The sequence below is a fragment of the Anopheles moucheti genome, chromosome 3 (genome assembly GCF_943734755.1).
Source record: "Anopheles moucheti chromosome 3, idAnoMoucSN_F20_07, whole genome shotgun sequence".
Lineage (NCBI taxonomy): Eukaryota > Metazoa > Arthropoda > Insecta > Diptera > Culicidae > Anopheles > Anopheles moucheti.
The window spans coordinates 9714305-9737181 of NC_069141.1; the positions used below are offsets into that span (position 1 = coordinate 9714305).

General features: G+C 46.2%; 2 protein-coding genes across 2 annotated transcripts in view; both read right to left on the reverse strand.

Annotated features, from left to right (window-relative positions):
• Window positions 1-1970: 1970 nt before the first annotated feature.
• LOC128302327 (homeobox protein aristaless) lies at window positions 1971-20345 on the reverse strand. Its single transcript, XM_053039123.1, has 4 exons — window positions 20030-20345; window positions 16812-16857; window positions 2529-2791; window positions 1971-2439 (listed from the first exon to the last, which is right to left on the reverse strand). The coding sequence occupies exons 1-4, from the start codon at window positions 20311-20313 to the stop codon at window positions 1971-1973; spliced, it is 1062 nt and encodes a 353-aa protein (XP_052895083.1). The 5' UTR covers window positions 20314-20345.
• A 67-nt stretch (window positions 20346-20412) lies between these two features.
• LOC128306019 (uncharacterized) overlaps window positions 20413-22877 on the reverse strand; it is a 46419-nt gene continuing 43954 nt past the window's right edge. Inside the window, exon 3 of the mRNA XM_053043695.1 lies at window positions 20413-20522. Within this exon, the coding sequence (XP_052899655.1) occupies window positions 20480-20522 (43 nt within the window). The 3' untranslated portion in view covers window positions 20413-20479. The remainder of the gene's footprint in view (window positions 20523-22877) is intronic.

Here is a 22877-nt window from a genome sequence, read left to right on the forward strand (position 1 = left end):
CGAACCGTTGGGTGAAGTCGGCCCGCGTCAGATTCTGTTTGTGTTAGCTTAGAAAATGGTCTTACTATTTCTCAAACATTCTTTACGATAAAACAAACGTTTTTGGGTTTTGTGGTCATTAAATAGTTTATTTTTTCAGCAATCAAAAACAACTTACTGTCTACTGTCAACCATGCGCGTGACGTTTCCACACTATGTACAGGCTCGAAACGAAACGTAGTATACTAATCATTGCGTTGTGAATCCTTTGCGCACGCGTTACAAACTGGCTACGTTAACGGCTAAAGGCGATTAATGCTAAACTGGTACACTGGTTTGCTGTTCTGCGTTGTGCTATTCTTCTGTTTGCTATTGCTAAACGTTGCTGCAATGTTTGCAAGAACTAAGTTAAGACGGTTTATACAGGGAATGACACAACATCTTCGTTTGCATCAAATGAATTATGCTATTTGCTAACATTATTTAATAAGCTGCTTTTAGTTAAGTAATTTTTTATAGCATTGCCACGTTCAAAGTTCACGCAATATTTCACGCGTTTTTATTTTCGATTTCGATAAGGAGGTTGTAAAGTTTCTTTACCATTTGCGCTGTGGCCAATTAAATCGTGGATGGTTTTTTCACCTCAATTTAGATATCAACTCCCGCAAGGACTTTGTGGTGATTTATGTGATTCTCTGGAAAATAATAATTTATCTCTCGTGCTTGAGCGTTCCTGTTCTGCGCCGGCATTTGAGTCTCCCTTGATTAATAAGCCCCCTTTTGATTACTCAGAAACTCTGCACTGAAACCGGCAACGCGTTGGTTGTCTAGAATGAAATGAAAATTAGCTCGCCATCACCTTCCCGGTATTGCTTTTTGATCTGATTTAAACGGGCCGTGGTGCAGGTTGCTTCCGGGACGTGCATCAATGCGGAAAACCAGAAGCCAACCATTCCCGGAGGGTGCTGAATTTATCTTGCTCCGGTTAGTGCAAAACTCCCCGGAAGCCCCGCTGGCCACCCGAAGACTCGCATGGTGATAATGGTTATAATCACCGGGTTTGCGAATGAAAAATACGTCGCCTGCACCAAGCGATCCGGACGCTCCGTTTGTATAATGATGATTTTGCATCAAGGTAGCTCGTTCCGGCGCAAGGTGACGACGGTGGATGGCCGGTTTGGGGGTTTGGAGCTTAGAATTTCATTCATTCACGTCGTTGTTATGTGACGTGTCTGGATGACGTTTCATCGAAATCAAACTCGGGGTGGAATTTATTTGTCTCCCTTTCGTCCGAGGTGGTTTTCGTGTGTCCACACTCGGAAGCACCAAGTCCGGGTGCACGGTAGCTCGTGTTTTATTTTTGGTTGTGTAATTTGCGGCAATTTGCGGGTTTTGGACGGATCAAAAAGTGACCATTGCTTGACGTTTGTCACGCTAGCGCGATGGCACGCACATGCGGTAGAATGGGTCGAACATCCCCGAGGGCAACCACAGCGCTGCCCGGCTTTTGGGAAAGGCGACGTGGCGCATAATTATGGGCGAGTGTCTTGCCCGTACGGGACGAAATCAGTCGGACACGAGATCGGCGGGATCAAATCGGAATTGTGACGTTTGATTGCCGAATTGCCGGTGTTACGGGTGTTGCGCTGACGGAACCTTGCGGCGAAGACTTCATTTATCGCCGCTGAGCCGGTGTGCGTGTCGCTCCGGACAGACTAATTTGATTAATTGAGTGTCCTAATGAACGAATGCAGTTATGAGGTCCAATCCGAGTGTTGAGGTTTGAGAATGAAGATGAAATGACGTTTGCTAACTGCTATCGAGTACAATGTCCCTTTGTTTCTGCTACCCTCTGGTCTGGTAATACCTCTCGCGATAAATACAAAATATTAAGTTGATCTTTGTGCACAATCTCGAAGGATCGCCATTGTACCGAATAGGTAGAGGCCGGAGTATAGGAGCTATCTGGTGGGTTGTGTGGCCGCTGTTCCTTAGCTTAAGATATCACTATGGCCGTTCTGGCGTAACATTTCCAATCGCAGCTCATGCTCGCGCGCCTTCAGCCTCAGTGCGGCGATGGACGAACTCCGGCGGTCGGCCTGCGGTGGCGACGCGGAACCCGTTGGTGGGGGTTGGGATGGCGGCGGCTGCAGCGCGGCCTGAGGAACTGGCACAACGGGCGGTAGCGCGGTCGGCGAGATGGGTGGCGATGCCGGCGAGGTGGGAACGGGCCCGGACGGAATGGTGGGCGGACCGGTGGGCGCCATGTAATCCACCCCGGTCGGCGGTGGCTTCGACGACGGTGGCATCGACGGTGGTGCGCGCTGCGCCGCCGAAATGTTTGCCAACAGCGTCTGGAAGGAGGCGGTCGGTGTGTAGAGCGTACCAACGCCCGGTGGCAACAGCGGCGGCGGTGGCGCTCTGCAAAATTCGTCAACGAAGGAAGAGAACGGTGAGACACTTATTAGGGCGAGAGAAAAAATCGGATCAGCATACGGCGGTGTAACGGTCGGTGACGGGCGGGACGTGCCCCGGCCGGGAATACTTACCGGTGGAACTGGTTGAAGTAGGCCGAGGGTAGCACATGGCTAGCACCGAGCGATGGATAGCGGAACGCGGCTAAGCTGGCCGCATCGAACGGTTTGCGCAGGTTGAATCCAAGATGGCTGAACGGGTTCGGTGGCAGGGAGGGTGCGACGACGGTGGCCGACGGGACTTGGGCGGCGCTCGCCAGATACGGATTGTACGGATGTCCCTGCGGTCCGACCTTTTCCTGTTTGCGCCATTTCGCCCTTCGATTCTGGAACCAAACCTAGACAGGAAGGAGAAAAACGCGAAAGGACGGGTAACGGAAGCGGTTAAAACATGAGGCAAAATTGAATTACGGAAAATTACTACTCTTCTTCGGTGCACGTTCTGGAGCGCAGGAAAGAGCGCACGCAATTTAAGTAGGAAATCGTGCGAAACAATCGCGCTCATACCGTCAACAAAAAAATCAGACGAATGCGTCGTCCATGGTTGTGGACGATCTTGCTCTCAAAAAAATCCCACAAACTCCAAGCCGCCATTATAGAATTATCGTACAAACACTCGACAATCGCGCACCGAGCGCAGGGACACGAATTCGATGTACGCAAAGCCCCGAAAACGAAGGCAACCCCTCTCACATACAGCAGACAACATTTAGCGTGATGATAATTTAATAAAACTTCGGCAATACCCTTCGGAAGGCTCCGATGATGGGGGATGATGTCTCTGCCAAAATGGCCTCGAACGCAAACGTGCCCGTCCGTACTTTTCAATTACTTTAATGTCGTTCTCGGAATCGAAATGGGATTCTCGTCCATTCTCTTCCCATGGGGCCCGGTACGGGTGTACGGAGCGACGACGAATTCTGGGATTGCGTTGGGGAATTCATAATTTTGCGTCCGGGAAGTTATTCGGGAACGGCATCCGATGGGTGCAGCGGAACGGAATAACAATGATCATATGCTTCGTCTTACGTGCACGCGATGATTATTTGATGATGGATATGAAGCGATGAATTTGATCAACGCTGGTGGAGATGTTCGTGATGTTGAAAATGTCCTTCAGCTGGAGGCATGGACAAAGTTCTTGCCGAGCTGCAACAGTGTGGAATTGGAATTTGAGAATAAAACTGAGAATTGAAGTCATCTCCGAAACTCATATCTTTATTGAGTTAATTAAATTGAAAGGATCTTTAAAACTTCACCGAGAAATTCCACTGAGCTTTAGTAGCTTCTTAAGATCCACCACTCACAAGCTCTCTCTCTCTCTCTCAATAAAGGGAAACCTATTTGACCGTTTAAACGGAAGAAGAGATTGCTGAAGATCACTATCGCCGAAGATCTTACGCCACTCTTGCGCGGGAATGCTTCGCTTAGCATTAACCCAACTATCAGCAGTTGTACTCCAACCAAGGCTCCATCATCCGTACCGAATGACTAGCATTCACTACTTTGTTGAGGACCCTCTTTAAGATTCATTAAACAGCGATAAAACCCTTAGCATAAGTGTCTCACCCACCGTCGGGAGCGCGACCGGCTCGTTACCAACGAATGACTCAAGGCGATGGCTATTCTCGGTAAGAGGTCATATCTTGCCGCCCGTTGCACGGGTAATTGACGTTCCTTTAGCACCAGTGCCTTCGGGGCTGGCAGCTGATTGGTGCAATTAACACGCTGCCCTGCCTCCAAAAGGGATCCCCGCACCGGTCCCTGGCACCAGACGCTTCCCAAGGTCTGGGAAAAACCAATCGTCAGCGCGTGTCCAACACGACCAAACGAAACGATGCAGATTTCAATTCCCAACTTCAACCCAACTCACATTCTGGATCTGGAAGTTACTCTGCGCTGTGGGCTTCTCTCGAGAACCCAAAACCCTTTTGGGGCTTTAGGCGCGGGAGTATCCAATTTACCACATCCTGATTTATGGTCCGTAAACACTTAAAACCAATATTATCATTATTGAATTCGCATTCGCAGTGTCCAGTGCGAGTCCATTTCCCGAGTGCAGGCAGACAGGGCATATGTTCACTTTTATGTAAACACTCTCGCAGCGGGCGATTGCCTCGCAACTGCAATGGTGATGATGGCGTTGTATTTCGCACCGCACCAGAACAATGGCGACCGTTGGACGCGTCGATGAAGTTTTATGTTTATGCACGTTCGCTCGGCTGCACGCGAGCGTGGGCAGGCGAGAACCGAAACTGGCCATCGTTACAATTTACCATCGAACGTTCGCAGGATCTCCTCATGTTTATGACTTGTTTTTGTGGTGCCTTTCGGTGGTGCCGTGGTGAACGGGCTTCGGGATAATACGCCGTTTGAAACAACTGCAAGCGTAATTAGAAGGTGACACAAGTGCGTACACAAGCTCAATTTGCACGCGGAAATGAATGGGTTCTTCCCGTTCGGTGCGTTCATTAGCCGCCGATATATCGCCGTGGTGTGAAGGAATGCCGGGCAGCTGTTGCATCTGGAGGACCGGGTGTCATTGGCGATTTACAAATCAATTAATATTGCATATGCAGTGCCGGTGCGATTCCTCCACCCTAGATAAGCATCTAAACCGTGCATTCAGCGGCTGATTAGCGGGTGATACCGGGAATTTCGGCACCCAAGAACAGAAAAAAACCGTCGACTCGTTAGCAATAATTTTGTGTCTCGTTTTCGGGGTCCTCTGGTGCCAGGGCCGAACGTGACCTGCATATAAGCGGCACAAGACGTACACACGTACAACTGTGAGACGCGAGCGCCGATGGAGTGCAACAGGTGATTAGCGGTTCCGTGGACATCGTTAGCCGGGGCTATGCGAGTCCACACACCGAAAGGAAACGAAACGGACCCAAAACCATCCTGTGGGCACTGGCCTCCCGGGGTGAATTAGATTAACAAAAGCACCATGCTGCGCTCAAAACACATAATTTTTATCTTCCCTCGGCCAACCTACCCTTCGTTCCCATCGTTGCGGCTACCATCTCACCCAATACCGAGTACGATTTCGATTTCATCCTCCACTTGTGTGTGCTTGCTTCCACACATACAAAAAGCCATGTGGATCGATTCCTTTTTGCGCCTGTGACGAAGATTCGGATCAATCGATACTACTCCACAAGATAGGAGCAGGCACGGCAAAGGAAAGGCGAAGAGACCCAACAAACCAAACCAAAAGACGCTCGCCTCATAAATACATAATCGAAACTAATTCTCGCTCTATTCTTCCCCATTGTTTATGACGCGCGGCGCATCCGCCGCGGGAATGATATTCGGCATCCTTTTGTCTTTCAGCTTCTGCCCACGGCGGGCATCGGTTTACATAAAGCGGACCGTCCTTTCCTCGCGAAGGGGGGGGGGGGGGGGGGGGGGTTGGAGGGAAACCAATTACACACACGGGGACGGCACGGTGAAGCCGAAGAATGTTAAGACGCTTTCGGTAATAATTTTTGCTACGCATGCTTAAAGTAATTCGCTGGATTGATTTTAAATTATTGATCGTCTTAGACCGTTGCGCACTGCCCGCCCGGAGACACACTAATCGGGTTGTAAAGTACTGCCATTTTGGAGCGGGCGCCTATTAGCGGCTTTGTTTGCTCTCTGGGGGACATGGAGACCCGGGGCCGCATTCCATTTTCTGTTGGTTTAGTGGTAATTTGTCATCGAAATTGGAATTTTGAGCATTGGAACAGAGACGAGAACAAACGTTCTGTACGATCGTGTCCGATGCAGTTCGTTCCGACAAGACTTCAACATTTTGTTCTGTAAAAGTCATAGCACAAAACAAACAGCATCTGAATACAGTATATCAAGTCAAGAATACCCAAGAACTACATGTTTTTATCAGCATTTCATCAACCGTCAGCCTCAATCCATCAATCATTCACGACTTTTCCCCGTGGAGCTCGGGTTTTGTATGGACAAACGGGATAAGATCTTACTTCCAATCAAACACCGCAACCGGACCGGAGATTTGGTAGATTCGTTTATTTAGCTAAATACGTATCTGTCAGCGCCACTCACGGAGTGCCCGACGGTTCTCGATAATGACATACGCACATAAAACCGTGGTTTCATTGAGTCGTTGTGCAGACCCAAGTTGGAACGGTCAAATGTTTACGGCGAGTAATGATATAAATTTGATTAGAGCCTCCATCCGGGTGGTCTGCCTGTGGGAAGAACCTTCCTGAGGCCCATAGGGAATGAATACTTCGCACACCTTCTGCAGCTGATTAGCAACGCTTTTCACGACGGTTTTCCCCTCCGCCCCCGCCCTGATAACGATCGTGATCGCTAGTCCTCCAAACGATGTTTGTACGAGCTGTCTTCCATGCTGGCGTCTGCATGGATTGATGGACCGTGAACCGAGAGGGTTCGTTTCAGTAACTCGTTTATGTCACTGTCTATCGCACCCTGGCTACATATACATCGAGGCGTTTCTACACGAAGTTGTGCGTGTGTGTTTGTGTGAAGTGAAACGCCAAATGGTGTTCCCAAAGGGGTCACAAGATATCTCCAATCTCGCCACCCTCCTGCTGCGAACACTTCCACATATTCGAGAGAAGAAAAAAACAGAACCCGATTCGAAAGGTAGCGTGAAAGCTCTACATTTGCCTGTCCACGATGATCGTGGCATTCGCTGTCAGGTCGAGGCCTTCCGTCCGACGAGAGAAACGATTAATATCATGAGCAAACACTAAGCGCTTGTAATGGAACCATTAACGCGATCACTGTTCGAATGTTTGCAACTACCCCGGCCGAGGTCGTGAGAAGTCGTCCGAAACACCCGCGACAAGGGCCGTGGAATGAAGGTCTGGATGGGAGCGAACGGGCACGATGTGTGGTTCTGCACGTGCTGTCAAAACGTTTTCCCAATCTAAAGTGCGAAGCTGTCACGTTTCGGCACGGCGATGCCGTTAAATGTCTCCTGGGACTCTGGAATAAGCATCGGGGAAGAGATTAAGGAGCACTCGCTCTGATTGGATTGTTGAACAATTTTAAAGTCAAACATATTTCCTCAGAAATTGAGAGAACTTTACCCCAATTTTGGAGCAAGGCGAATCCCACCTCCACGCACTCAGGTCACTACCACATATCATTTTTCGCGTGAAGAGATCCCAATCGGGAAGACAAATATAGCTTTACGCCATCAAGAAGATACGCCCTGCCAGACATATAATTTAGTATTATTAGATTAGACCGTAATTAATGAGTGATAATGTTACCACCTACGTGATTTCCGGTCGAGCCGGTGGGGGAATTTTGTCTGCACGCTCGAGACCGAACCCGCGGGCGATGGGTTAGTGAGCAGTAATTAGCAGGAAGCTGATGCTGTGGGATTCGGCTACGGCCCCGTAGCGTCTCAATGTGAAACAAGCTCACGTTGGGAAGTTTGAAGATAAAGGAACAACTGAAGCAAAGCCATCAACCAAGGTTTTGTAGAATTCTGAGTTCGTCCAAATTCGTTCCAAAAAAAAGGTCTTGAGGAGTGTTTTAACTCTTGAACATTGTTTTGATAAATTTAATACAATTGCCGTTTTGTCATAACCAAATAAGACACTTGATGTTCGAAAATGCACTGCAGCTAGATGATTGAAGCGTCATCTTATCCGAACGGACAGGATGCTGTCCAGCGGGATCAAAACAAATTGTTTCGCCCATAAAACCCCCGCCAATGCCGACCGTGTCGACATTCACCGTGGTAGCGCGCAAAGTGGCTCGTGTCACCGATAAACGTGTTTAGTGTCATCTTATCGAACATCCAAATCTTGTCGTGTGGTTCGTAGAATCTCGCGCAAAGACCCAAGTGCCTGGCGCCTTTCTGGAAAGAAATCTCATCCCGACGCCGAACGCCAAAAGCCCACCGCCGTGATCTGTTTTGGGATTCTGTCCGTTTCCGTTTTGATTCCATCTTTACCGCTCGATCGGCTGTGTCTGACTGTTCGCCTTGTCCTCTGTCCACCTGTCCCTGGAGCGGCATACGGTTACGCGTTCGTTTCTGACAATGCCGACGATGTTCCGGAACTTGTAACCTTCGATCTGATCGCCTCCCCTGTCGAAAGGGTCCTGGCGAGTCGGCGGCACACGGGAAACGATCATGTCCGACCGTGGGATTTTATGTCGCGAGATCTGACGATCGGGTACGGGTGCGTATCGTCGCATCCAGTCGATGGAAAGAGTGGTTGTTTGTTCATTGTAACTACCATCGTCAGATTCAACCCATCGAGAGACCTCTCGAATTGGATGATGATTATGTTTCTATGGGATGATTATTGGCGTTTCAACTGTAGATGAAAATGGCGCAGGCTGTCAATCGGAACTCTTGTGTCCCCATACCATCTTCTCTCGGGTATATTAATGTTAATCGCCTAATTAACTATCTCCACTTGATTACAATGAATTCCATTCATTAATTGTACCATCAATTTCATATTAATCAAACTGCAACTTCCAAAGGTAGTTTCAACTGCAATACAACAATGTGTAAACGGTTGCATGTAAACAGCATTCAACTTCATCTTTTCTAGTTCAGAAAAATACTTATCCACATCAAACGGTTCGCAAAATCAACCCGTTAAAGATGCTTCACATTCCATAGCTATCTTAAATACTCTGACGCCGTGCTCTGTCTGTCTGGGTAAAAAAAACAGCCGGACGAAAATAACAGAAGTAGTTACGAACGCCTTTATCTACTCGCTATAAATCCCCATAGCCAGAAGCTTCCACATTCACCGAGTTCGGCTCGGGAGAAATAATTAAATTTTCAGTTTTGATAAATGTTTCTACCTAAATCGCAGCTCCCAGACTTGCGGATTACATATTTCGTCGCTGTGTTTGGGTCTTTCTTTTGCGGTTTTGTCGCGATCGAGAACTCTTTAGCAAAAGCGAGATGACATTGGAGCAGCCAGAAGTTTGGAGCACTGCTCACCAAGATTTCCATTTCCCACTTCCACATGCAATTGAAGCAATGGAGAGGCGAAGGAAAGAAAAAGAGACTGGTGGGTTCTGACAGCTGATATGCAGTTGATACGCGCTGGAAGGCGTCGATAGAAGGCCCCCAAAACATTGGAGTATCGTACAGCGCAAAAAAAAAAGAAAACCCGACGGGGCGGCACAACCTGCACGACACGGCGAATGGTTGGACGCGGAGGGAACACACAGATTATCGTTAATTAAATATGCAAATATTTGACCCTCGCAAGATTAAATTAAGAGCATGCCGTTTTGCTTCACCGTCCTCCCTGCGCATCGTTTCCAGCGTTGCTGAACAGGGAAGAACGATGGCGCGGCCAACACGCTGGGACGAGACACAAAACGAAACTGGCAGAATGAAAAAAAAAAACCACAATGCCGCCGCCAGTTTTTGATTGTGCGTGCTCTCTCGCCCACAGGACCACACCACCGCCAGCATCATCATCACCCTGCGGTCAATCGATTAGGACCGAAATTTATATGAACGACGGTAATTAAACTGTCAAAATAATTTAGAAAATTAATCAAAAAAACTGAAACGAAAAATTAGGTCTTGGACAAACGCCGCCGTTGCGTTTTGTATGGTGAACTTGAGGGGGGGGGGGGGGGGGTTGAGATGGGGTGAAGATGATGGTTGTGTGGAGAGGCCTTGTTATACTCCCGGTGTGCGAGAGCCCCATGCAGGAATGTGGACCAACAGCAACAACGTCAGCAAAAAATGGTCACAATAATTTGCTCACGCCATAGTTGTTCGCTAACCAGCAACAACAACATTGGGACATACCAACACATTCAAGGCAATTTTTGTATTTTATTTTATTAATTTCGGCTGGAAACCCAAAGTGAGAGCTTTAAAAAAAAATATCACTGAGAAAACATGAAAAGCATAAATTATATTTTTCACGAGCAAAAATCAAGCAAAGGCGGCAAAGGTAATGGAATGGGCCTGGAACGGCCCATTTATATTCCGCCGGGGTGTTAACTCGGGGCACCGAATATGGAGCTATATTACGGACCCGGGCCTGGCGGGGGTTTGTATTTAGATCGAAACAAAACCAAAAATACACACATCTCGGGCGCGTCATCCGCGCTGGTTAGTATCGATGCGACACCGACGAGGCAACGAACAGAAACAACAAGACGCATTCAAACGAATAGCCTTAAATCCTATTACGCGCGCTAAGAGGGGAGCCTTTATGAAAAACCCGACTGCCTGAGCCGGGCGAATGAATTACAGTGACAAATGGGAGATTAACGAGTGGTTTCCTGAGTCACGATGGAAAAAAAGGTTCTCCGCAAGCCGATTGGAGCCGTCCGGGGCCACATGATGTGTCGGGTGTTTGTGGTATTTGCTCATCAGATGGCTTATGAAGGTGATGAAGTGAGAAGCTTTCTAATGCCCTTCTTTTGCCGTATTTAAGAGGCATTTTTGTGGTATTATTTGATATTGGAAAGAGGTTGTATGGAACAATTTTGAGCTATTAATTAAGCCTCTAGCTGGTTTGAAGTCTAGATCCCAAACAAAGACATTCTTAAAACAACAGATGAGCGCCAGGACCCAGCAAATAATACAGTTGCCAGTTTTCGCAAAAAGAACCCACTTCTCGGAGGGACTTTACTTCACCAACATCCAAGCGGCACATGTGGCGACCCCGGCACAATGGTATGGGTCACAACTTCCGCCCCGTGTTTTCCGAACACACACACACACACACACTTACACAAAGAAAGTCAAAGGTGATGCACACGTGTACTGCACAGTGCCCACCATCCGTTATCTTTCCGTTTTTTGCTAAAGAAATAAAAACAACGAAATGGGACAAACGCAACAGAAGCGCACTATTATTAGGGCCAAAAAAAAGCTCCCCACGTCTCGGCGAAGTTTGCGGAAATTTGCATCGGAATCGAATCAATCAAATGTTCTGCATCATTTATTGGCTTAATGTGATATGATCATTGCTGCGCCCAACTGCGTAGCAACTGTTCTTCTGTTCGCCCTGCGCCTAGAATCGGCCACGAGGCGGATGTGGAGTTATACAATGGCATTGCAGACCCGTAGTTGCCATTGTGAACTGCGTGCGTGTTTTTCCACACGGTGGAATTGTTACTTTCGCAGCGCATTGGAAAGTGGACGCGATTGGTTCGGGCAGCGAGTTGTTCGTACCGAAAATTTAATTAAACTCCCGTACCGGCGTGTATACGCCGATGTCCTTCAATTAAACTCATTAGCAGAAAGAAAGAGTGAATGGTGAATGGCACTGGAATGGGTTTTGTTTCTTTTCTTTGCGAACCATTCCACCCAAAAAATAACCCAATTCTGTTGGATGTTTTCCAATGTGAAAACGAAAAAAAAAACAACAACATTCAGGTAAAACCACGAAAACACCACAAATGGCCGGTTGGGCGAGTGTATGAATTACAGGACTGTGCGGCAGTCCGATTGTGTTGTGATATGTGTGATGGGCAGCATTTATGATGAAACTGTTTGATTTCTCGCAAAGTTATCATTTCCAATTCGATCAATAATTGAACGATTCCCATCCGGTTTTCGCTACCGGAATTTTTTTGTTACGTGTCGTGCGCTGCAACGCACTGCGCATGGTTGATAGCCCCTATGTTATTTCTGCTGGATAAATGAAACGTTTAGATGGTTGCGATCTTCGTCTGGAGGCACTGTGGATCACAGCTTCCCAGCTTTTCACTCCGGGTTTTGCCCCAAAAGCAAACGTATCCAAATTAAAGATAAACATTATCATATCGGTCCAATCACACTCGCTAGATTTAAGATCCCACCTGAACCGGGGAAGAAACGCAACGGCCCTCGCAATGGACCGTCGTTAAATGATTGTGTATGATTATATGCAATAAAATTAATTAGCAAAACTACGGCGATGTGATAAAGGTGCGGAATTGCACAGAAAACCCCAGAAATTCAAGGGTTTTTCTCGCTCGCAACAGCTCTCGGTGCATACATTTATGCAAATATCTCAGCGCGCCGAGGAAACTCCGGCTCCCGGTCGCCGCATGCCGTGTTCTGCGAAATCGACGCCAATTGCAATGATATGCCTTCGGGATAAATTCGTGAGACCCGCTAATAACGATCTGCAACGATCGCTCACTTTTGCTCTCTTAAGGCATTTGTTTTTCTGTGCTTTCTTCCCGCATTGTTACCGGCGGCGGAAATGGCTTACCACGAAGGATACGAACGGGACAAGTAGTAGCTGCTACTGCTATTGCTCTGCTCGGGTCGCCACCACCGACACCTATCACAGCGCGTTCGGTCGGCTGCAAGAGCGCTATAAAAAACGACAAACCCCCGATACCACCAGCTACGAATTGCATCCTGCCAATGCCTCAATAACAGGGATTTGTCTAATAGAAAAATCGTGATTATCCACGTAACGGGCTGTAAATTATGCGCGCGGCACATGGGGCCAATGCAATGGATAAATCGTGAAATTGATAGCCCGCGAGCAGGTGATGAGTGGGTACTGGGCGATATTGCGAAATTTCACAGTACCGCTTAATGGATAACAACAAATTGGGCCCCATTTTGCTCACCGTTTTGCGCCGGTGTGTGTGTGTGTCTCACTCGGTGTGTAATTGCAGAGTTGAAGGCTATAAACGATGCCCCACAAACGGGCACGAAAACAATCATCAAGATGTCGGAAAATGTGAGGATAAAATGGAGCAAACAAAAATGGTAGTTTATCTCGCTATGTTTTCCCAACTGTGCCTAATGCCCTGCTTGGTAAACCCCGAACTCACGATCACACTTTTGGGAACCCCCTTCGTTTGCCGTCGCATTATGTGTTTATCTGCCCGGAATGGCCCATTGGAAGGGCTGTAATGTTTCATTTTCCTAAATGAGCCTTAATTTGAGTTCCACGACAGTGAACTTCGACCGCACCACCACTACACACTTCAACCAAGCACCATAAACTCAAAATCCAGGATCACAAAGGGGTTTGTTCGGTTTTTTTTTCTCGTTCGTTCTTGAGACCGCTTCCTGTTATCCTGTATCCCTTTTCGAATGGCCGCTCAATAACCGCCGGCTAGATTAGCTAATTATCCTTAATTTCGAATGGCCTCGTTTAGTGTCTACGCATTCACCGTTAATGTGACGTTCGGTTCCATTCGCGACCGTGTAGGCACACACATATATATATCTATTTGCATAAATTAGGGCCACGCGATAAAAAGGAAACTAAAATTCAATTATGCCATTTATCCACCGCTAGGATATCGTGGTGCGCCACAGTGGTGGCATTCGAGGCCTCCACCACCCATGATGGTGGTAAGGTGTAAAATCATCGTCATAAAAAACAACTAATTAAAGCAATAAATTTCCGGGCCGTTGCCTGTGGCCATTGCTTATCCTTCCTCCTTGCTCCTGCCCTCCTCCACCCAATCCTTCCCACACACCTGTCCGGAGTGAGTAAGTTGACTCAACAACAAAAAACTATCACCCACCACGGGACCGAGTTGCCATTAGACGACATTATTATCCATTAAATATGCTTCCCCGACTGCATTGGTCCGATCGTAGGCAAAATGGTTGCGATAGCCTGGCAACACACTCACACTAAGGCCGCAAAAAGTCAAGCGGCAAAAAGAGTAACGCTGCTAACGGCCAGTAATCGTAGGTGACATTGCTTCAATTTAGTTCGTAATTAAATCAATCTAAATTTATCGCCTACCCGGCCACGGCACGGCACACCCCGGCAGGCGGGCAGGTGTAGTCCGGTCCGGTTCGCCCGACATAGACGGGGCTAACAATTATGGAGCTTGTTTTTTCCCCTTTTACAACGCCCTCCCCCGTACAGCTCATTTACTTGGCTCCCTTATTGCTTGGGCATATCCAAGATTCATTTCCTTCACTATATACAGCGTGTACATTCCCAACCCGGTGTTGGCCAACATACGACAAATTAGCTCGCTCACGAACACTACTGCGCACGGTGCGGTATGTATTCATTTTTATGCGTGATTCAACATCGTGCCTTTCCAGTGCGCGTTGCTGGTTCGCTTCCTTCCCATAACTTGATGTGTATGCATAAAAGATAAACGGTTTCACCAGCAATATTGCCAACTCTCCCCCGAAAATCCAATCGAGAAAACTGGAAATAAAGAGCCAACCGGCTCTTCAATCCAAGAGCCCGCTGTGTGCGGTATGAAATTGCGTCGACTGTTGTCTGGGGCCCCGGTTTATGTAGTACTCCCCAGCAGCGATTCCCATGTTCACTCCACCCATCGGCACTCTGGCACACCGGGAGGGGAAAATTCATCGCCCAGTACATATGCACCCACTCCCATCGACCAGTATGGTTTGTACTGTTGTTTTTTGCTTGTTCCCTTCGGTCACGATCAGGTGGGGAGATTTCATCGGTACGCGCCTCTATGTATGTGGGGGGGAACGCGATCGAACGCAAACATGCATACGTGCATGCCGGGCACCAACCAGCAACATAATAAATATGCTAATGAACGTGTTTATGCGCCCGAGCATGTGGGATCGTTGGTGGCGTAGGAGACGGTGGCGATGGTGGTGGCATGGCAACTGCAGGAGAAGGGATACGTGAATACGTGATCGTCGATAATCTGTTTGTTTAACTAACCAGCCATTGGATTTTTCCATCGTGTCGTACCGAGCGCAAAAGGCGAATCAATAGCATTTCAGCATGGGAATGGGACAAAAGAAGGAACGCGCTTACGTTACATCCTTTTCATTGGCATGCACTTTCGTTGTACGTATAGGTACATTAAGCTACACGAAAGAAGATATGAATTATATACTTGAAGTGCTGGAGTCGAATGAAACAAATTGACCACAGGATGTTTTTTCGTCATGGAATACTACAAACAATTATTTTGTGGAAAGCTCTTCATAAATTACCATAGTTAATTGTTTCGTTACTGTTTCTGCGTCTTTGCAGATGTTGGAGGCAACGATGTCAGTCAATAAACGAAGTGACAGAGCGATTGAGTCAATAAATAGTGTTGTGGTTAATGAATCTTTTTAGAAGAATCATTCAAATCACGAGTAGACTTTCAAAAGCATCAAGTGTACTGAAGGATTCATGAAATCTCATAGATGTGTGACTTCGGAAACATAATTTTGGGAATGGTAATGGCAATGAAAGGATTCGATTACGTAAACCATTCCAGCTCTCTTTTTGCTAGTAGCTATTTTAATTTATTATTCTAATGCGAATGTTTGTTTTGTCTTGGAAACTATAAGTATTAAGTAGTAAAAATTAGAAGCATAGTTGAGAGTTATACAATTTATGTATTATAAACTCAAATACCTCTAATTAATGTTAACACAATCAATTTCTAATTTTATTTTTTTCAAATTGTTTTGTTCATGTTTTGCAACTAACTTCAACTGTATAAGCATTCTTTTTTTAGCAACATAAAGAAAAAAAGCATACAATCAGGTTTTTATAGAGAATCTCGAATCGTTGAGGATTCATGATCCTTTTTTATGGAGATTCATAATGAATCATTCATTTCAAAGATTTATTAAGATTCGTGAATCTGATAAAGATTCACTCAGTACTGGCAACGACAGCAAAGGTGAGGCAGAGGTCTATATACGATTCACATTGAGATTCGATTAGTCACATTAAGTCAACATAATGACCAATCGGATTTGGATGTGAAATCATCTGATTTTTCCACAAAATCACACCAATAACTGGTCAATTTGTAGCAAAATACCGACAAACTCATAATTCCCATTTCCTTCCCAACAATTCTTCACTTTGTGGCGTTTGCAACGCTCTATCAGATGAAGCTAAGTTGAATTTGTAAAACTAACGCTCCAATTGAATTACCTTTTCGTGCTAGCACAAAAACCCTATACAAGCCTATCCGGCAGCAAGAGATACGGTCGGTGTGCAAAGGTCCCGAACGCGAACTAATTTAATTTGCTTCCCTTTTAACAACCAATTGGTAGGAAAGCGCTGTACTAATGACGTTGCGTGATATGCTTTCCGTGCGGCCGTATCGACGAATGTCATTGGCGGATGAGATGCTAGCAGGCGAAACATCGCATCGAGCAAAAAAAGATCTCCCACTTCTTTGGATTTAGTTTGCTTCAAATTGTTTAACATCATAGCATAACAACAATGCAAAAGAAAAGGAAAACCCAACGTAAGAAACAGTTCGCACTGCGAATTTCGGAAGGGTTGGAACCGTAAATGAGGGTTGCGCGCGATGTTCCCGAAGTTTTTCGCTGGACGCTTGCGTTCGTGCGCTTGTTTCCTGGTTTTCCAGCGCGCTAGCCACTTCCTAGAACGTGCGCAGTCAAACGCAATGGTAGACATCATTATGACTCACCTGTATTCGGGCCTCGGTCAGTCCTATTTTCATCGCTAGCTCTTCCCTGGAAGAATAACGAAAAAAAAAACGAAATAAATTAAATATAAGCTTGTGAAGTAAATAAAGCAACCGAACGCATCGGGCAACAGCATGAGAAGTCTTTTTTAAACGTTTTGAGATATAAAGAAGTCACACGCCCCAGTGCCCTGCTACAAAATATTGTTATCATTTCATGCGATAAAGCATTTATGTCCTTTTTCATGCAGCAAATACTGCAGCATGGAGCATGGTGTACGGGCACTCATTTAGCCACAGTCGAACGAAAACAACGCATGCAAATACTGCATTCTCCAAAGTGCCCAACAAAACGGGTGCAACAACAAAAAAAAAATACTACCGCGATGATCGATAAGCGATGTGAGTAATTAAAATTTAATCAATATGCAAATTGTATTATGTTTTATGCTAATGCTCCCGATCACACTGCATCCCTTAGCGGTGCTTCGCCCGGTACTGTAGTTGTTATTTGTCGTGCCGGTGTTCATTCATTTGTGGGGCACTGCTGCATCGCACAGCGAAACCGGGCCCGAGCGGGTAACGGGCACGAACCAAATAGAGCGACAAATAACGCTTAACCCGCTGCCGAGCAGTTGAGAATTCCGGGGCGTTTCCTGGTGACATTGTGAGCGATGCCGGTTGGTTGGCCAGGACCCGGATGATTATCGATAAGCCCATGTTTATTTATTGTGTTAGCGACCTTTGCCGATGGTAGGGAGGAATGAAGAAAAAAAGCGCACGACAATCCAAAAGCACCGTCCGTCACCGGTGTCGTCAAGCGTTATGATTAATTATGAACACAACTGCCACGAGCTCGGCTAATGAGTATGCGCCTGCAAACAAACGTATCATTCCGGCACTGGCAACAGCACCTCGCGATGAACGGTTCTAATGGCAAATGATTATTTCCTTCTCGCAAATAAACATTTCAATATATAGACGAGCGACTCCTAAAGCAGAGAAGAAATATCCACAGAGGGTCAATTGAACCGGATTCCATTTAACATGTCGTTGTTGGATAATACGCAATGAATTGTGATGACTTGGCAGCATCAGATGAACGTCATTATAGCAGCAAAACGATAATTGATGTCAAAATGTCAACCGTGCTTATGCTAGGGCTCAATTAGCTCGTTCCCTTTTATGCTCAGTAAGTGCTATCGGGCCTGGCCAGGCTTTTGGGGGAAAACATGTTATCAGTGAATATTTTAAAAAACTCGCACGCACAAGTAATTGCAACGTTCAGCGAATTGGAAGAGATATGATTTTATAATTCATATTAATTAAATGTATGTACATTTTAATCTTGCGTGTGGGTACATTCGAGTGTATATGCGTATGTATGTTAGCAGAGGACGAACATCCACCGGCAATAGAGCAGAGGCACGATCACACGCCAGCAGTGAAATGATACAGTTTTGATCGGCTTAGCCGGTTCTGTTTTTTTTTTGTTTTTGCGCAGATGCCGTCGGTGTGACAACACGGGATCGGAACAGCGTGTGTTTGCACTTTCCCAAAACCAGACAGAACAGCGAGCCACAACACAGCGACTAGCGGCTAGAGCAATGGGAAAAATGTGGCGAGGGAGGCAAGAAAGGACGGCATGTTTAAGAGGTGGTGGTGCATAATTTGGTGCATTTCGCACCCGAGCATGAAATTATAATGCCACGCAACAACAACAGAAAAAAAACTTTTAAAGCACACTAGATGGGTTCGGGTGGCGAGTGATGGCGAGACGCGCGCCGGGCATACAGGGAAAATGGTACAGTGTGGCACTGTTATTATTGTTAGTGAATTACTACTATGCAATGCCGCCCGAGCACGAAAGCACGGTAGAGCGATACACAGCCATCGCAAGGGTGGACACATAGGGTGCATTTGATACACACACTCTATCAAGTGGTGCACCGGTTTGTGCACTGTGACCAAAGTGTTGGTGGTTTTGTGCTGTGGGTAATGAAATGTTGATTAAATAATTGTCGTGGTCAAGCAGGGGGTATCCCAACGTCTCCCAACAGCCATCGGCTCGTCCGCCCGGCCAGCCGCAACGGGCGATGCTATTTGTTTTGTACAACGACAATAATTGGAATCCATTACATTGTCACTCACCGAAACGTTTGCAGATTGCAGTGATTGCAGCGTGGAGTGGCGAAATAATGATGTGGATATTGCACCAACTAATTTACTCCAAGCTTTTCCAATGCGGCTTTGTGAAGAATCGTGCTATTATTATCGTGTGCTTTTAATGCTTTTTGTAATATTTTTTTACAGAAAATTACACGAAAATAATTTGGAATTCCTCGGAAAGTAGAGTTGAATTTTGCAAAAAATACTTCAAAGCTCCGAACATGGACTGATACATTTTTTATCCATATCTCTTTAAAGTTCACATGAAGATTAAGGTAGAAGATGAGATTTAATGCTGTTAATAGTGCTAAAGTAAAAAAAATAAATAGCGCTAATAGCGTTACTAGTCAAAGTACAAATATTGGTGAATTATATGTTCTAGTATTGCATTTTATTTAATTCGGCCACTAATCCGTCGGAGCCTAGTACCTTGTCGGATGTTGGAAAATTTTTAAGGTTTTTCAATTATTTCGGAAGTTTTTCATACGATATCTTCTCAAAATATGCCTCAAAACTTCATCAAAATTAGGATAAGTTCGCAAAAGAATTTCTGATTGATAGCTGATCCTCAACCATATAACTGTTCTCTATTAAGGGAGCCTCAAGCCTCAGCCAAGTTGCCTCAAGGACTTTATAAAAATTTATTTGGAATTGGCAGAAGAACTTCTGATTAGAAGTTCAGAACCTTAGAACCTTAGGTCTGAAGTTGCTTCAATGACCTGCTATTTTCTGATAGATCTGACGATCAAACTATATTCCTAACATTTTCTACCGAGTGAATTGAGGTGCATCGAACCAAGGTTTTATATAAAAGTTAATAAAATTTATTATCTATGGACGAACTTAAGTTTACTGACCTAAATAATACGCCAAGGACATCTAAGAACTGAACATTATTCGAATGTGGACCGGATTATTGATAAAAAGTGGTCTTCGGACAATGAAGTTCAGTCCTTGACGCTCAGTGATGGTTAACGAAGCCTAACCCATGGAGATCTTTCCTGATATTCGACGTCAACTTCAGTCTCAAAAAAGTCCCCGGTACAACTTACCTGGTAAAAACATCCGGATAGTGCGTGCGCGAAAACGCTTTCTCTAGCTCCTCCAGCTGAAAGCTCGTAAAGGTCGTCCGGTACCGTCGTTGCTTCCTCTTTGGCGCAAAATCGTCCCCACCGTCGTCGCTGTGCGGGTCGGACAGTGGGCTGTTCGGATCGCCCCCGCTGCTCCCCATCAGCTGTCCCGTGCTAGCGCTGCGCTCGAGTGGACTGCCCTGCGGTGGCCGTGCCTCATGGGGTCCGATATCCTCCAGCCGGTTGCCCTCGTCCGATATGCCCATTGGTCGACTGGGCTGATCTAGGTTCGCAAGCCGTGCGATGTTGTAAATTTTGAACCGGTATTACGCGCTCGCACTAGTGCGCGAGCGTCGCTCCTTGGTGTCGCGAACAGGGGCGTCTGTGGGCGCTCCCGTTTACCTTGTCTAAAAACGTCCCGAGCGGTTCTACTCACTGCCACAACTCCTCGAAAGGATGGACCGTGATCAGGAACCTGTGGGGAGAAAAATGGAAAAGACCAACAAAACACACGTAAGAACCCATCACACATTCGCACAAGGGAAACGAGGAAGCTAAGGATAATGAGCATTAATTTTACTAAATTTAATCAAATGATCGAAAACTTCATTTACAAGATAAACGATATTTTTTTTTCGCGTTGCGTTACCACCACAACGCATCGGTACGCTTAAAAGATAACACTCGCCGGGGGTCATTACTTGTCCGTGCTCTTATGCGTAATAAATGGATAAAATTGCTGGCTTGTACCCGGAAACGGGTCATCCCGCTGATTGAAGTAGTTTCGTGCTGATATGGCTTTAAAAGCTACCTGGAATCTTTCCGTACCGTGTGTTTTCTTTACTGCTTTGCCTTCATCGGAAGCAGGATCATTTATCACACCTTGGCAACCAACAAAACAGTGGAAGTAATTGAATGGTTGAAGAATATTAATTTTTCGATACATTCATTCCATTCCACCGACAATAATTGGAACTTTGGCTGAGAATTATCGATACGGTACAAATTTTCCCATTATCAGAGATAATTTTAGATAATGTAACACTGGACGCGAGACTACATGTCAACGTACCAAATATACGCCCCACAAAGACGGCGTACACTCAAGCACAATACGGTACAGGGTGGAACGGGCAAGCTGAACAAGTTAATTTCCTCTCATGACCATAAGCTGTTTGCTCATTGCGGTGAGCACTTACTCCGATGCGGTTTTGTTACGCGAGTTGCCACCCTTTCGAGACATTCCATCATTCAACCATGCACCCAAAGCCCCGTCGCGTAAAGGACGTCCGTGAGATGGATGGATGGTAGCAGGAGAAGGAGACGAAAGGAATTCCGCGAGCGCATTACAATTGGCATGCAACACGAGATGAATCTTTAAACAGTCAGGCACACGGTCGCATCCCGCTAAACTTTTTATGGAGGTGTGCACGGGGAGAGCACATGAGTGCGCTGTACATCTTCTAACGCACCAAAGAGACTGCAACGCAAGCGGAGGACGGAAACCCGCAAGCGAAGGGTAGCAGAAACGAGACTAAAAAACCGTCTCAGTTAACGATAGCCGTCGAACAGTATGGAGCGTGTGCTTTTTTTTTGCTCCGGTTACAACTCTATTTACCAATCATCCTTTATTGGATAGTCACAATCGAACGCTGATCGATCGATGCGCGAAATAGCAGAGCGAAAAACACACACAATTCCCCGTACAGAAAGAAGATGGGCTTGTGTGTGTGTGTGTCGTTAAGGAGAACGAATCGAAGCAAAACATGCTGCCGTGCGCGATGATCGCGGTTGTGTTAAATGAGAAAAACGGCGATCGCGAGATGAAGAAGCGCAACACGGCAGAAAAAACCAACCTGCCACTGGCAAACAAAAACACTGCACTTCGCACAACGGCCCGTGGGCGGGAGGTGGCTAAGGGTGGCGAGTATATAGTTAGGCCCCTAGAAGCGCCCTGAACTTGTCAGCAGTAGTACGAGAAAGGATGCGATACGATTGAAATTACCGTGAAGATCGTTCCTCTGCCGCAAGAACGAATCTGCGAGCTCCGTTTGAGTTCATTTACAGACTTAATTATTTATGGAGTGTAGCAGTAATTGATGCTACCAAGTGTAGCAGGGCTAGTTTTTCATCTTGCGCTACTGTTTGGCGTTTGGTTTTTGTATGGGCTACTCCACTCCACTCTGCGCCGGTACAGAACCGATGTTCTTTGCGCTTACGGCTTTTTCCCCCAAGGGGCCTTGCCGATGCTTTGCTAGAATTGTAGCGAATGGAAGTTCCTATATATGGCTACAAAACCTATCAATTCTTGCAAGAGGACCAAGCGCATGGAAAAAAGAGCCACATTAATTGCTGCATCAGCAATCCGGGAAGGACCAACGCCTCGCGAAGGTCACAGCACACCTCGCACTAAGGACGCTTTCATTTCACTTACGTACAAAGTTTGCCCCTTAAGCTCAACAGCACACATCCAACACGTCGCAATAAAGAGTGAAACAGTTCAAGCGCCAAAATTCATGTCGGGGTTTCTACATCTTCTCACTACGCCAAACTACCGCGCGCTGCTAACGCTGCATGCGCATAAGTGTGAAACCAAATGATTATCATAATTGCGTTGATAATAATGATTACATTTATTAATATTGTGATTATTTTTGCTTCTTTCGTTCATCGGGTACGAAATCTTATCAGAGCCCTCATCGTGCAAGATGAACAAGATAGGGTTGGGGCGTCGTCTAAATGGAAAGCGTCGGGAAAACATGCACACAATCCATGGCCCTTTTTTTCAACCACCAGCGGCAGGAAGCCGCTTTTGAATCGATTTTATTTA

Excerpts from the sequence above, each read along its gene's own strand:
- LOC128302327 (XM_053039123.1), bottom strand. The coding sequence starts at position 20,313 with ATGGGCATATCGGACGAGGGCAACCGGCTGGAGGATATCGGACCCCAT. Across the intron at positions 2,792-16,811 it reads TGACCGAGGCCCGAATACAG|GTTTGGTTCCAGAATCGAAG; the intron begins GTGAGTCATAAT and ends CTTCCTGTCTAG. Across the intron at positions 2,440-2,528 it reads TACTTCAACCAGTTCCACCG|TGTCTCACCGTTCTCTTCCT; the intron begins GTAAGTATTCCC and ends CGCCCTAATAAG.